At 43.4% G+C, this 12,387-nt stretch overlaps 1 protein-coding gene across 9 annotated transcripts in view; it reads right to left on the reverse strand.

Annotated features, from left to right (window-relative positions):
• The window catches only part of ATXN2 (ataxin 2), a 62,566-nt gene extending 53,852 nt beyond the window's left edge, over positions 1-8,714 (reverse strand). For 7 of the 9 annotated variants that reach the window (XM_060250286.1, XM_060250289.1, XM_060250285.1 and 4 more), the window contains exons 1-4: positions 8,601-8,713; positions 6,210-6,269; positions 4,768-4,839; positions 2,907-3,057 (exon numbers count right to left, since the gene is read on the reverse strand). In XM_060250286.1, the coding sequence (XP_060106269.1) occupies positions 2,907-3,057; positions 4,768-4,839; positions 6,210-6,242 (256 nt within the window). In that variant the 5' untranslated portion in view covers positions 6,243-6,269; positions 8,601-8,713. Of the gene's footprint in view, positions 1-2,906; positions 3,058-4,767; positions 4,840-6,209; positions 6,270-8,600 lie in introns of all 9 variants that reach the window. The other 2 variants (XM_060250288.1, XM_060250287.1) reach the window with 1 other exon arrangement.
• Positions 8,715-12,387: the final 3,673 nt, after the last annotated feature.

Below are 12,387 nucleotides of genomic sequence, written 5' to 3' on the forward strand. Positions count from 1 at the left end.
TGTTTTAAAGCCAAACCTGTTAGTTTTTATATGCTGTAAGCCGCCCTGAGCCACTTTGGTGGGAAGGGTGGGATACAAATCGAAATATGAATGAATGAATGAATGAATGAATGAATGAATGAATGAATGAATGAATGAATGAATGAATAGATCCAAGTGGGCAGCCACGCTGGTCTGAAGCAGTAGAACAAAGTATGTGTCAAGTTGCACCTCTAAGACTAACAAAGTTTTATTCAGAACGTAAGCTTTCGTATACAGGCATACTTCTTCCGACGAAGGATTATATTTTGAATAAAACTTTGTTGGTCTTAAAGGTGCCAACTGGACTCCTACTTTGTTCTACTGATTTAATGAACGACACTCATCAGCTATTTCCATATTAGACCAGGCTGACTCGGGGGTTTAACAATGATCCTGGAACACAACTTCATCTCGTGAATGAACGGCCGTTCCCACTTATCAAAACCGATCAATTCGGGCAGAAGAGATTCAGAGTGCCGGTTCTTTGACACAAGCAGTTATCATCCCCCCGTCTCGGTCCTGTGCACAGGACAGATCAGCTGATGCACAGAAGAGTCAGCTGACCTGCACTTCCTGTGCTCAGAATTCCCCAGAAATCCTCCTCGGCCAGAATGCTAGACTTTAGCTCTTCCTCCACCCATGCAAATGCAAACTCCGCTACAGCTTGAAGAATCCCTTTGTTATTTAATGGAGCTTCCTGTTCAACCAGTCCAAGAAAGCCTCAGATGTCACCTAGAAGGCACAGATCTTTCTCTCCCCCCCCCCCCCCCCGCCCTCGCACACACACATCTACCTTCCTCGACTGCTTCCCTCTGCAGCTTGGAGAGACCCAGCAGGTAAACTAATTTTAGCAAGCATTGGTCTCAACTCAAGAACTTGGGCTTCGTTTGAAAGACAGCACTGGCAGCCTAGCCCAAGTGTACCAAGCAGCACTGGATCCCCGACAAAAGAAAAACTAGGGAAACAAAAAGTTCTCTCTTTTCAAATACTTAATATGCTAACATTTATTTCTCATAATGAAGTGCTTGTATGACCCCCGCACACTGGAATACATAGGAGCTTCCCCTCGCTCTAAGTCCTAAGCTCGGGTTGCTTTGTAGAAAAACAGGTGGTGGAGCTCATCCAGGGATTGTTATGCAGCTGCACCTACTATTCAATGGACGAGGTGGGAAAGAGGAGGGGGGACCCTCAGAGAGGTTCAGGAACTATGCTCCTGCGAGTTCCTGCTGAATTGAAGGCCTGATCATCATTATCATCATCAGGGGTCTTTTTGTAGAAAAACAGGTGGTGCTCATCCGGGGATTGTTATGCAGCTGCAGCTGCTATTCAATGGACAAGGTAGAAGGGGAGGAGGAGGGGGAACCCTCAGAAAGGTTCAGGAGCTGTGCTCCTGTAAGCTCCTACTGAAGTCAAGGCCTGGCTTTGTAGAAAAACAGGTGGTGGAGCTCATCCAGGGATCGTTATGCAGCTGCACCTACTATTCAATGGACAAGGTGGGGAGGTGGAGGGGGAACCCTCAGAAAGGTTCAGGAGCTGTGCTACTGTGAGCTCCTGCTGAATCTAAGGCGTGGTCCTAAGGCATTTAAGTGTTCTCCACCTTTTGAGAACACAATTTCATTCACCTGCTTAACTGCTTGTTCCTTTTACCCCTTATGAATCCAGTCCAGCTGGTGATCTGAAACTAACTGAACTTCCTTTAACTTCCTTGCCAATACCTTACCATCTCCACTTTCTAAGAAAGTCCTTTAAAAAAAAAAAAGGCTGAAAAATATTTATTTTGTGAGCATGAGAAACTGACTAGGAGCCCAAAAGTCCACATTAATTTTAAAATAGCTACTACCAGGGGTCATGTTGTAGAAAAATAGGTGGTGGAGCTCATCCAGGGATTGTTATGCAGCTGCACAGACTACTCAATGGACAAGGAGGTGGAACTCTCAGGAGGAGATGGAACTCTCAGAAAGGTTCAGGAGCTCCTGTGAGCTCCCACTGAATCTGAGGCCTGACTACCCTTCCCCCCCCCCCGCCCCAGTATGTCTCCATAATGTCATTCAACAATCTGTGTTACAACTATGTGTTCAATACACTGTAGCTAACACACTAGCTTCTACCCTCCCTTTCAGCCCTCAACAATTATAAGGCACAAAAGATTTTCATTGAGTATTGAAGGTAGCATGAAACTAACAGTGCTATCCCTATGCAGAGTTATGCTGGTCTAAATCTATTGTAATTGAAGGGTTTAGAGTAGATTACTTCTGCATAAGATTGCCCTGTAAAGGTTCCAAAAGGCTGCAAATGGGGATCCAATGGTAGCATCCATAATCCAGCACCAAATCATGGGCTTTCTACATCTAGGGCAGGGGTGGCCAAACGGTGACTCAGGAGCCACATGTGGCTCTTTCACGCATATTGTGCGGCTCTCGAAGCCTCCACCACCCCGTAGGCCAGCTTAAAGAAGGCATTTAAAGTTGCTTTCTTTCCACTTCTCCCTCCCTCCCCATCTATTTTCCTTCCTTCCTTCCTTCCTTCCTTCCTTCCTTCCTTCCTTCGGCTCTCAAACATCTGACGTTCATGTCTTGTGGCTCTCACACATCTGATGTTTATTCTACGTGGCTCTTATGTTAAGCAAGTTTGGTCAACCCTGATCTAAGGCCTTCGCTGGTTTCTTCAGTAATAGTGGGCGGAAGAGTCCTCTTCACCAAGGAACCAGAAGAGCAGCTAGACTCAGCACTAAGTTTGCCTTAAGCTACAAGGACTGAAGTTTTGATTTACGACAAGGCAGTCCCTTAAATCCTAACTAGAAACAACACACGCAGCCTTTAATGCAATTAAAAAGGAAAGCTGGCATTAAAAAACACACACACACATCCTGACATATATCAACATACCTCTTCGTGCATAACTGGAATCCATGTCTTTGAATTGCACCATAACAAAATCTGAAGACTTGAACAGGATACTTTCTATTATGTCTTCTCGTTTTGGCCCCAGACTGGATTCTGCAGTTTTTCTATGAGCGGCATCAAGCACTAAATCACACTGAAATATAAGGGAGCCATTTTTACTGTCCGGAGTGCATGCAGGTAACACAAACAATCTTGTAAATATCCTCCCCAAATTTTAGCCAAGATTAAATCTAAATTCCTAGAGAAATGAGCCAGCAAGAATGCGTATCTCTTTCTGAAGAAATGCATGACCACATGCCATTACTCACACAACCAGTAAATCAACTTCAATTAAACTGTATTAAGACAGCTTAAGTAATCATTACTGTTCTTGCAGGTTGGTTGAAAAGAGAACCGCCTCAAATTAAATGTGGTCTCCCGACCTGCAAGAACCCTCGTTTCTCTATGGGCATGCAGCAGCTAGCGCTTTCTGGCGGATAACAAAGTTAATTTCAATAGCAGCAAAAATACACAACTTAAAAGTGTGTGGGGGGGAGAGCAAGCAGACAGAATCTGACATTAGATCCTTACATTATCAATAGGCAAAGCTGTAATTGCTCATCCCTGTTTCTGGTTTAAAAAACTGAATGGAACACGATATGACAAGTTGTACAGTTGCCTGGACTTCAGCACTAAACACTTAAACTTCAGTATCCACCTGCCAGCTTTGCCAGTTTCATCCCTTTCTCACAATACAAGAACTCGTGAGCATTCAATGAAGTTGCTGAGCAGTCGGGTTAGAACAGATAAAAAGAAGTCCTTCTTCACCCAAAGGGTGATTAACATGTGGAATTCACTGCCACAGGAGGTGGTGGCGGCTGCAAGCATTGCCAGCTTCAAGAGGGGATTGGAAAGGAATATGGAGCAGAGGTCCATCAGTGGCTATTAGCCACGGTGTGTGTGTGTGTGTATGTGTGTATGTATGTATATGTATATATATATATATATATATATATATATATATATATGTATGTATGTATGTATGTATGTATGTATGTATGTATGTATACACACACATATATTGGCCACTGTGTGACACAGAGTGTTGGACTGGATGGGCCATTGGCGTGATCCAACAGGGCTTCTCTTACGTTCTTATGTGACACAGAGTGTTGGACTGGATGGGCCACTGGCCTGATCCAACAGGGCTTCTCTTATGTTCTTATGTGACACAGAGTGTTGGACTGGATGGGCCATTGGCCTGATCCAACAGGGCTTCTCTTACGTTCTTATGTGACACAGAGTGTTGGACAGGAGAGGCCATTGGCCTGATCCAACACGGCTTCTCTTACGTTCTTATGTGACACAGAGTGTTGGACTGGAGGGGCCACTGGCCTGATCCAACAGGGCTTCTCTTACGTTCTTATGTGACACAGAGTGTTGGACTGGATGGGCCATTGGCCTGATCCAACATGGCTTTTCTTATGTTCTTATGTGACACAGAGTGTTGGAGTGGATGGGCCATTGGCCTGATCCAACATGGCTTCTTTTATGTTCTTATATTCATCAACAATTACTCTAGTAAAACCTGCAGGTTTGCGGAAACATCCGCCATGAAAGCAAAACAGTCAAGGGAGAGACTGATTCATTTTAAAGTCTGTCAATTATTTCCAGTCCCAAAAAAACAGTAAATCCTAAAACTCTGTGAGTTGCGCATTTATTAATTCTATGCATGGCAGCTTCAAGCAACAACCAAAAGACCAGATCCCAGAACCATTTCTGCATTCAAAACACAGTTAAATTTTAGCAAGCAATTAGCTGAGAAGAGTAGCAAAGAAAAAAGGGGGGAGATAAATGGATTTACCTTAGGACTGTAAGTTTTAAAAACTCCTTCATATATATTTCCGTTTTTCACTTGTACTTCACATTTTGATCCCTAGATACAAAATAACAATTTTGTTAAAGAGGAGTTCTCATTCTAATAAAGGGATTATAAAACTAAGCATTATTGAGCCACGAGAAGCTGTCCTACCTCACAGGGCAGTTTGTGCAAGTATATAAAAGCATTTCGGTAAACTACTGGACAAAGTCTTCACTCGCTCCCCAGCCCCAAATCAATTTTCCCAACTCATTTATGTAATTAGATATTAAGAATTTAGATGCAGTCTTCGTAAACTGCAGTATTGCAGTCCAAGCTCTGCTCATGACCCGAGTTCGATCCCGGCGGGACCTGGGTTCAGGTAGCTAGCTTAAGGTTGACTCAGCCTTCCATCCTTCCAAGGTCGGTCAAATGAATCCCCAGCTTGCTGGGGGGGAAGAGTAGATGACTGGGGAAGACAATGGCAAGACCACCCCGTAAAAAGTCTGCCATGAAAACGTCGTGATGCGACGTCACCCCAGAGTCAGAAATGACTGCTGCTTGCACAGGGGACTACCTTTACCTTTTTTATTTTGAAGCAACTAGTAAAGCTGAACAGGAACAACTTAACACCTTAAGAACTATCAAAATTTGCAGCAGCTATGAGTTTTTGTGAGTCACCACTCACTTCTTCGGATAAGCTGACATCCGAAAAAGGGAGCAGCGACTCACAAAAGCTCACCCCCTGCAGCCACAGATTTTGGTCGTTTTTAAGGTGCTCCTGGACAGCTTGCTGCTTTCTACTGCTACAGACAGACTAACGCAGCTATCCATCTTGATCTAACTTAACAGAATGAAACTGCCCCACTACATATTCTCCATCCCCTGTTAACTTAACCTTGAGTTCCCAGAAGTCAGCAATATTATTTTTCCTAAAATAATAAGGGATAAATTTATTTATAAGCAGAAAGACATCAACACCAAGTATCTCAACTGAGTAGTAAAACTGGAAGCTGGGTTTTCTAGTCACTGCATCTTATTACTAGGTCTTATGCTGCTTCTGAGCCTTAGAGGGGTGAGCCTCTAGAATGAGGATGAAAACTCAAAACTGTCTGCATCATAAAAATAGTTCCAGTTCACTTGAAGCACTTGCAAATATACTAGGGGAGGCACAGCGGATCTGATTTTTTTTTTAAGACTGGGAGGTTGTCCAGATGACTCATTTCTCACTTCTCAACTGTCAACATTTTAAAAGTGTCGCTTAGTGTGCAGATTTAAGGCTTCAGTTTTGGTAGGACACAGGAACAAGAGTAGATAAAAGATTGGGAAAAGAGACAGCGCACATTATTCCCTGGCCATAAAACAGGGAACTTCCACATACACTTGCTGCGACGTGCTTTACAGAATGCTGCAGTTACAAGAGATCATTCCATATGAAAAGAACTTACAACAACAGACGTAAGTATGTGAACCATTCGCATGTTTGCATAGATGCCGTGAGAAGATATCTGAAACAAGAGAAAAATTTCATTAGACATCAAATTACGTATCACTAAAAATGAATAAATATTAAGACATTACATCACTAACATTCACATATTAGGAGAAAACTGCTGCCCTAGGAAGCTACAGGCTAACAGTCTGATTAATCCAGTTCTGAATCAAAGCATTATGAATTATTTCTCCATGCCCTACTAACTTGATCAAAAGGCTTCAAAACTACTAACCTCTCCTACCTCGCCTGACCTTCCTCCCCCACAAAACACCTTAGACAGCTGGTCAGGGTGACACATCTATCACAGTATCACACAAATGCAAAATGCTATTAGACACATAATTCAGCGTCCTAAGATGTCCACGTGTACACATGTGTGTCTCTCTCTCGGCCAACTTTTTGAGACTTTGGTCACTTTTGGAATTTTGATACAGAGTGATGGGCACAACTGTAAAATGGCCCAGTATACAATACCCCTACAAACATACATCACAAGTCTCTGGTCCTTGTTCCGGCAATCCTATTAAATTGGAAACATTGCCCAGGGAGCTTGTTCTGGTGGGTCTGCTCAAGCGAACACACAGTGATGCCAGAGCTTGGAGACTGGAACCTCCCTCCATTCTTTGTCAGTTTTAGTCTTGTGAGCCAGAAGGGAGGAAAAATGAAAAAGCCATATTTTTTTTTTTAAACTAGATCAGCTGACTGTCTCCTCTTTGGGCTGCCTCACTGCCTGGATGTGTTACCTTGCCACACTGAAACACATTTGGTTTGTGACATCACCAATTATCCTTAAAAAAAACACCATGTTAGCAGTTAACTCAGTAAGGGAGTATTAAGGATACCTGTTGCCCTATGAGAAGAGTTTCCAGACAACACATCTAAGACAACAATGGGTCTATGCTTCTTGTATGCTTCTTCTTCTGGATGGGCCATTGGCCTGATCCAACACGGCTTCTCTTATGTTATGTTCTTATGTACCACTAATAAATGTTTCTAGCAATGCAAGGCATGAAGCTCTTGTAAGCAATCTATACTATGTGCTTAAATCAGGTACTGTGTTTAAGTGCCATAACCCATATGCTTATCCAATCCATATGCTTATCCAATCCCCTCTTGAAGCTGTCTATGCTTGTAGCTGCCACCACCTCCTGTGGCAGTGAATTCCATGTGTTAATCACTCTGGGTGAACAAATACTTCCTTTTATCAGTTCTAACCCGACTGCTCAGCAATTTCACTGAATGTCCACAAGTTCTCGTATTGTGCGAAAGGGGGGGGGGGGAAGTACTTCTTTCTCTACCTTCTCTATCCCATGCATAATCTTGTAAACCTCTATCATATCACCCCTCAGTCGACATTTCTCCAAAGAGTTTTAACCTTTCTTCATAAGGAAAGTATTCCAACCCTTTAATCATCCTAGTTGCCCTTTACTGCAATAGTTACAACAGCTAGCAATTTTTAGTGATTTTTTTCATACCCCCTTTACAAAAGGCAGGAGTTAAGGATTCAAGTCTCAAACATATTTGGGTGCTACCAACAAAATCTTTACACTATTATGCCTATATACCACCAATGTATGTATATACATGTGTGTATATGATAAAACATTCACAGTATCTACAAACAAATCTCACTTGCAAATATCTTGCTGCATTCCTTCAACGGTTAACACAATTTGACACAGAAAAGCTCACATTTATCATAGCATTTTATTTATATTAGTTACGTGTGTGGTTTGATTTGTTGCTGTTAGCAGCCCTGAGCCTGTCAGGGGAGGGCGTGATATAAATCTAATAAAATAAAAAATAAATATTGTTCTATCATGTATATTATTACATTATTCTATTTTATCATTACGTTGCTCACCGCCCTGAGGCATGAGTGCTCAGGAGTAGGGTGGTCTATAAATTTGAATTATAAATGCATAAATATAAAGGTAAGATGCCCGAACTTTCTGCCTTTCACACCCTCTCCCTGTGCTCCTCCATGACAACCTCACATCAGCAGCTTTCTGCAAACTATGCAAACCTGAATTATTCAAGAGGGCTTTTCTTGCACAGGTTAATAGGGCTGCGCTGTACAAAATGGTTCAAATTTACCTGGACAAACAATTTGGGATTGTGGTCTATACTGCTATGCGTGGCTTACTGTGGTTCCAGACTTCTAAAATACTAATGTTTTTGTTACTGGAATGTCCCATCCTATTGACTCTATACTGACTCTGTCTGCCTTGGGTCCCTGTGAGAAAGGCAGACCATAATACCGTAAATAAAACTTAAAATAAAAATAAATAAATATTAGACAAGCATCAGTTGCACTCTGTGGAATACTTAAATACATCCTTACCGAAGGCTGAGGCGGCCCTTTGCCACTGCTGCGACCTCTGAAATTAATAAACAGAGAAGACGGTGAACAAAACAGAAGGCATTCTCAACGCCGGCCGCTACCTTTCCTCAAACAAGAAAAACAGCAAGTCTGGTCCTAGATATAAGGAGCAACATATGCGGGAACTCAGACAAGCCATTTTGAACAGGCATCATGAAGCCAAACCCATCCCTCACCCTGCCAGAAAGTTATCCTCTTCCAGATAAACTCACATTGTCCAAGCCACAGAGAACACAGCAGAGAGAAATACCCATCACAGCACCCACAGAACACAATTTTAAGAACCTAGAAACATTAGGTAGATCTCCCCATCAATAAGTTAGAAACAGGCTGCATCCTAGTAAAGCAACCGAATTTTTAATGGCAACTTGCTATCCCCAAACACCTCTAAGAATTCCCTCTGGTTCCCACATGTAATTTTCATATTATCCTAGGCTGGGGTTACTTTTGTATCCGCTACGTTGGGGTACAACAGCAACTTGTTCTAGACATACATTTCTTAATTTGCTGGTTTCAACAGACTTATTACAACTGTTCATTTAGTAAAATTACTTTTATATATAGCAGAACAACGTTTGAGTCCAGTGGCACTTTTAAGATCAACGCAATTTTATTCAAGAGGGCTTTAAGACCAATGTTGGACTTAAAGGTGCAGCTGACCAACCTGAATCTTTGATATTCAGCATAGATGTTAGGTACATTAGTCAACAGTTTTCAAAACCATAGTCTGAGAAATTATATGCATAATCATAATTTTAAGGTCAAGGCAGTCCCCTGTGCAAGCACCAGTCGTTTTTTTACTCTGGGGTGACGTTGCTTTCACAATGTTTTCACAGCAGACTTTTTATGGGGTGGTTTGCCATTGCCTTCCCCAGTCATCTACACTTTCCCCCCAGCAAGCTGGGGACTCCTTTTACTGACCTCGGAAGGATGGAAGGCTGAGTCTACCTTCAGCCGGCTACCTGAACCCAGCTTCCGCCAGGATCGAACTCAGGTTGTGAGCAGAGAGCTCAGACTGCAGTACTGCAGCTTTACCGCTCTGCGCCGCGGGGCTCTTAAAGCATAATTTTACTTGTACACAAGAATCTCACGCTACTTGATAACCCACAGTATTCTTTGCTCCTGGGAGTTTCATCACCTCAAAGTACACTAACCTCAATAAAAAGCTGCTCCTGTTTGGAAAAAATTCAGGTCAAATGCATATACTTAGAAAGCTTACAAATGTTTTAATTATGAATAGTAAAGAGAAAATACTCATACAAAGTGAAAGACAAATAATTGCTTAAAACCTATTTGTTCCAAAACCAAAATTAACTGGGGAAAAGCTCTGTCTGGGAATCCCCCCCCCCTCTAATAACTCACATATTTTCTAGCCGTCCTCTGCTTCTTAGAAACATGTGGTTTCTCTGAGAGGCATGCATGCCTGTTGTTATTATACAGGTATCCGCCATTTCACATACATGATGGGCAAATTATTATTAACACAGCATCAGCAGCATGCCTGGTGCCTTATAGACCACAGCTGGATAGGTCCGTATAAGATGAGACACAAGGTGGGGATTAACAGGATAATTTTGGTTTTTAAAAGTGTTTTTTTAGATGCAACATGTTCCTTTCTGACAATGGGAGGTCAGCTTTCACCATGGCCCATGTTGAACAGTGTTGCTACCAAAATTATGTCTGACATAAAACAACATCTTCTTTAGGGTTTGTAGACTCTTTCGGGATCAAGTGCCGTGTTCTACTGGAGAAAGTTTTCCTTCCAGGCGTTTCGTTCTCAGCTGCGGAGAACATCCTCAGTGGCGTTGCAGCCGGAGCAGGCCCTCTGACCTTCTTGGCTGCTGTGCATTGAGTGGGGCCAGGGCTGCTGGAGAGCTGCTATTTCTAGGCTTTGCCCTTTCACCACACCCCCTCCAGCCTAGAAATAGCAGCTCTCCAGCAGCCCTGGCCCCACTCAATGCACAGCAGCCAAGAAGGTCTGAGCGCCTGCTCCGGCTGCAACGCCACTGAGGATGTTCTCCGCAGCTGAGAACGAAACGCCTGGAAGGAAAACTTTCTCCAGTAGAACACGGCACTTGATCCCGAAAGAGTCTACAAACCCTAATGATGTTACCAGCCGTGAAAACCTGAAATCTTTGATAACATCTTCTTTCCCACAACCTTCATATTTTTCACTATGAATTCCACAGGACATACCCTCCATCTCACACAGTGGCGTGAACTGAGATGGATTTCTCTGACCTAATATATACATCCCAGGACCCACAATGTATTGGAAAAGATGCTGCAAATCGGCAGTGCACAATGGATCCTTTCTACATCCTGCCCCCGCCCCCAAGGCCAACAATGTACGTTCTGACAATTGAACATGAAGATCAAAATAAATCAGGCACCGAAAACAACATGCCTATTTTAACATTAGTTCCTTCTGCCTCTCCTGGATCGTTTGCAGATTTTTGAGAACACTGGTTTTTATTGTCAGTCCCAACCACGCCCCTGTACAGTACTTTGGGAAAATGGATTGCTATCAAACACATAAATTAGATCCCTTCACTCAAATGTCTTCAAGGGCTTTACTTTGGAGAGCTCTAGTCACAGCTTGCGCCTGGACACAGCAAATCATGAAAACGCTGAACGAGCAGAGTATCCAGCAGCAGCACTGCGAAGGCCGTGCTACTCCCCACTGATTTGCATTAAGGCCAACACCACATAAGATGTCGGCAACTATTTCTGCCTCCACCAGGAATCCAGAGCATTACTACCCTACCAGAGTCAAAGGCCCAGCATGATAACAGGCCAGCTGTGCACATGGAGAAGATTTCAGCACACTTCAGTGACCCTTGGCACATGCCTCCCCGTAAGATTGGCCAGCAAGGGCTGAACCACCCAGAACGAGGGCTGAATAGTCAGCGTTTGCCCTCACCGGAACAGCCACCAAAGTTCTGGACTTTACTATCCCACCAGAAGTGAATGGCAACTCACATGAGATACACTCAGGGACACCATTTAGGACAGGGAGGAAAGATTCCTAGTCGTACCATTACCAGAAATTCTTCTATCTTGCACTGCCTCATCCAGGAATATGTTGGTCACACTAGTCTGGAGTGACAGATCATGCATAAAGCCCCTGATGAAACTCCATGCGACAATCCATCGGCTCTAAAAATTTCACGAGAGCGAGCCCGAGCGATGAGGTGAGAACTTTGTTACCGGGTTGTCAGTTCCCAACAGCAAAAACAAGCATATGAATTAAAAAGAATCTTAGTGCTATTGAAAAGGCAGTTTCCTTGAAAAGGAAGAGAGCCAGTTTGGTGTAGTGGTTAAGTGCGTGGACTCTTATCTGAGAGAATCGGGTTTGATTCCCCACTCCTCCACTTGCACCTGCTGGAATGGCCTGGGTTAGCCATAGCTCTGGCAGAGGTTGTCCTTGAAAGGGCGGCTTCTGTGAGAGCTCTCTCAGCCCCACCAGTTTGGTGTAGTGGTAAAGTGAGTGGACTCTTATCTGGGACAACCGGGTTTGATTCCCCACTCCTCCACTTGCACCTGCTGGAATGGCCTGGGTTAGCCATAGCTCTGGCAGAGGTTGTTCTTGAAAGGGCAGCTGCTGTGAGAGCTCTCTCAGTCCCACCCACCTCACAGGGCAAATGTTGTGGCGGGAGAAGACAGAGGAGATTGTAAGCCACTCTGAGACTCTTCGGAGTGGAGGGCAGGATATAAATCTGCAATTCTTCTTCTTCTTTAAAATTCT

This window comes from Heteronotia binoei, chromosome 11, assembly GCF_032191835.1.
Source record: "Heteronotia binoei isolate CCM8104 ecotype False Entrance Well chromosome 11, APGP_CSIRO_Hbin_v1, whole genome shotgun sequence".
NCBI lineage: Eukaryota > Metazoa > Chordata > Lepidosauria > Squamata > Gekkonidae > Heteronotia > Heteronotia binoei.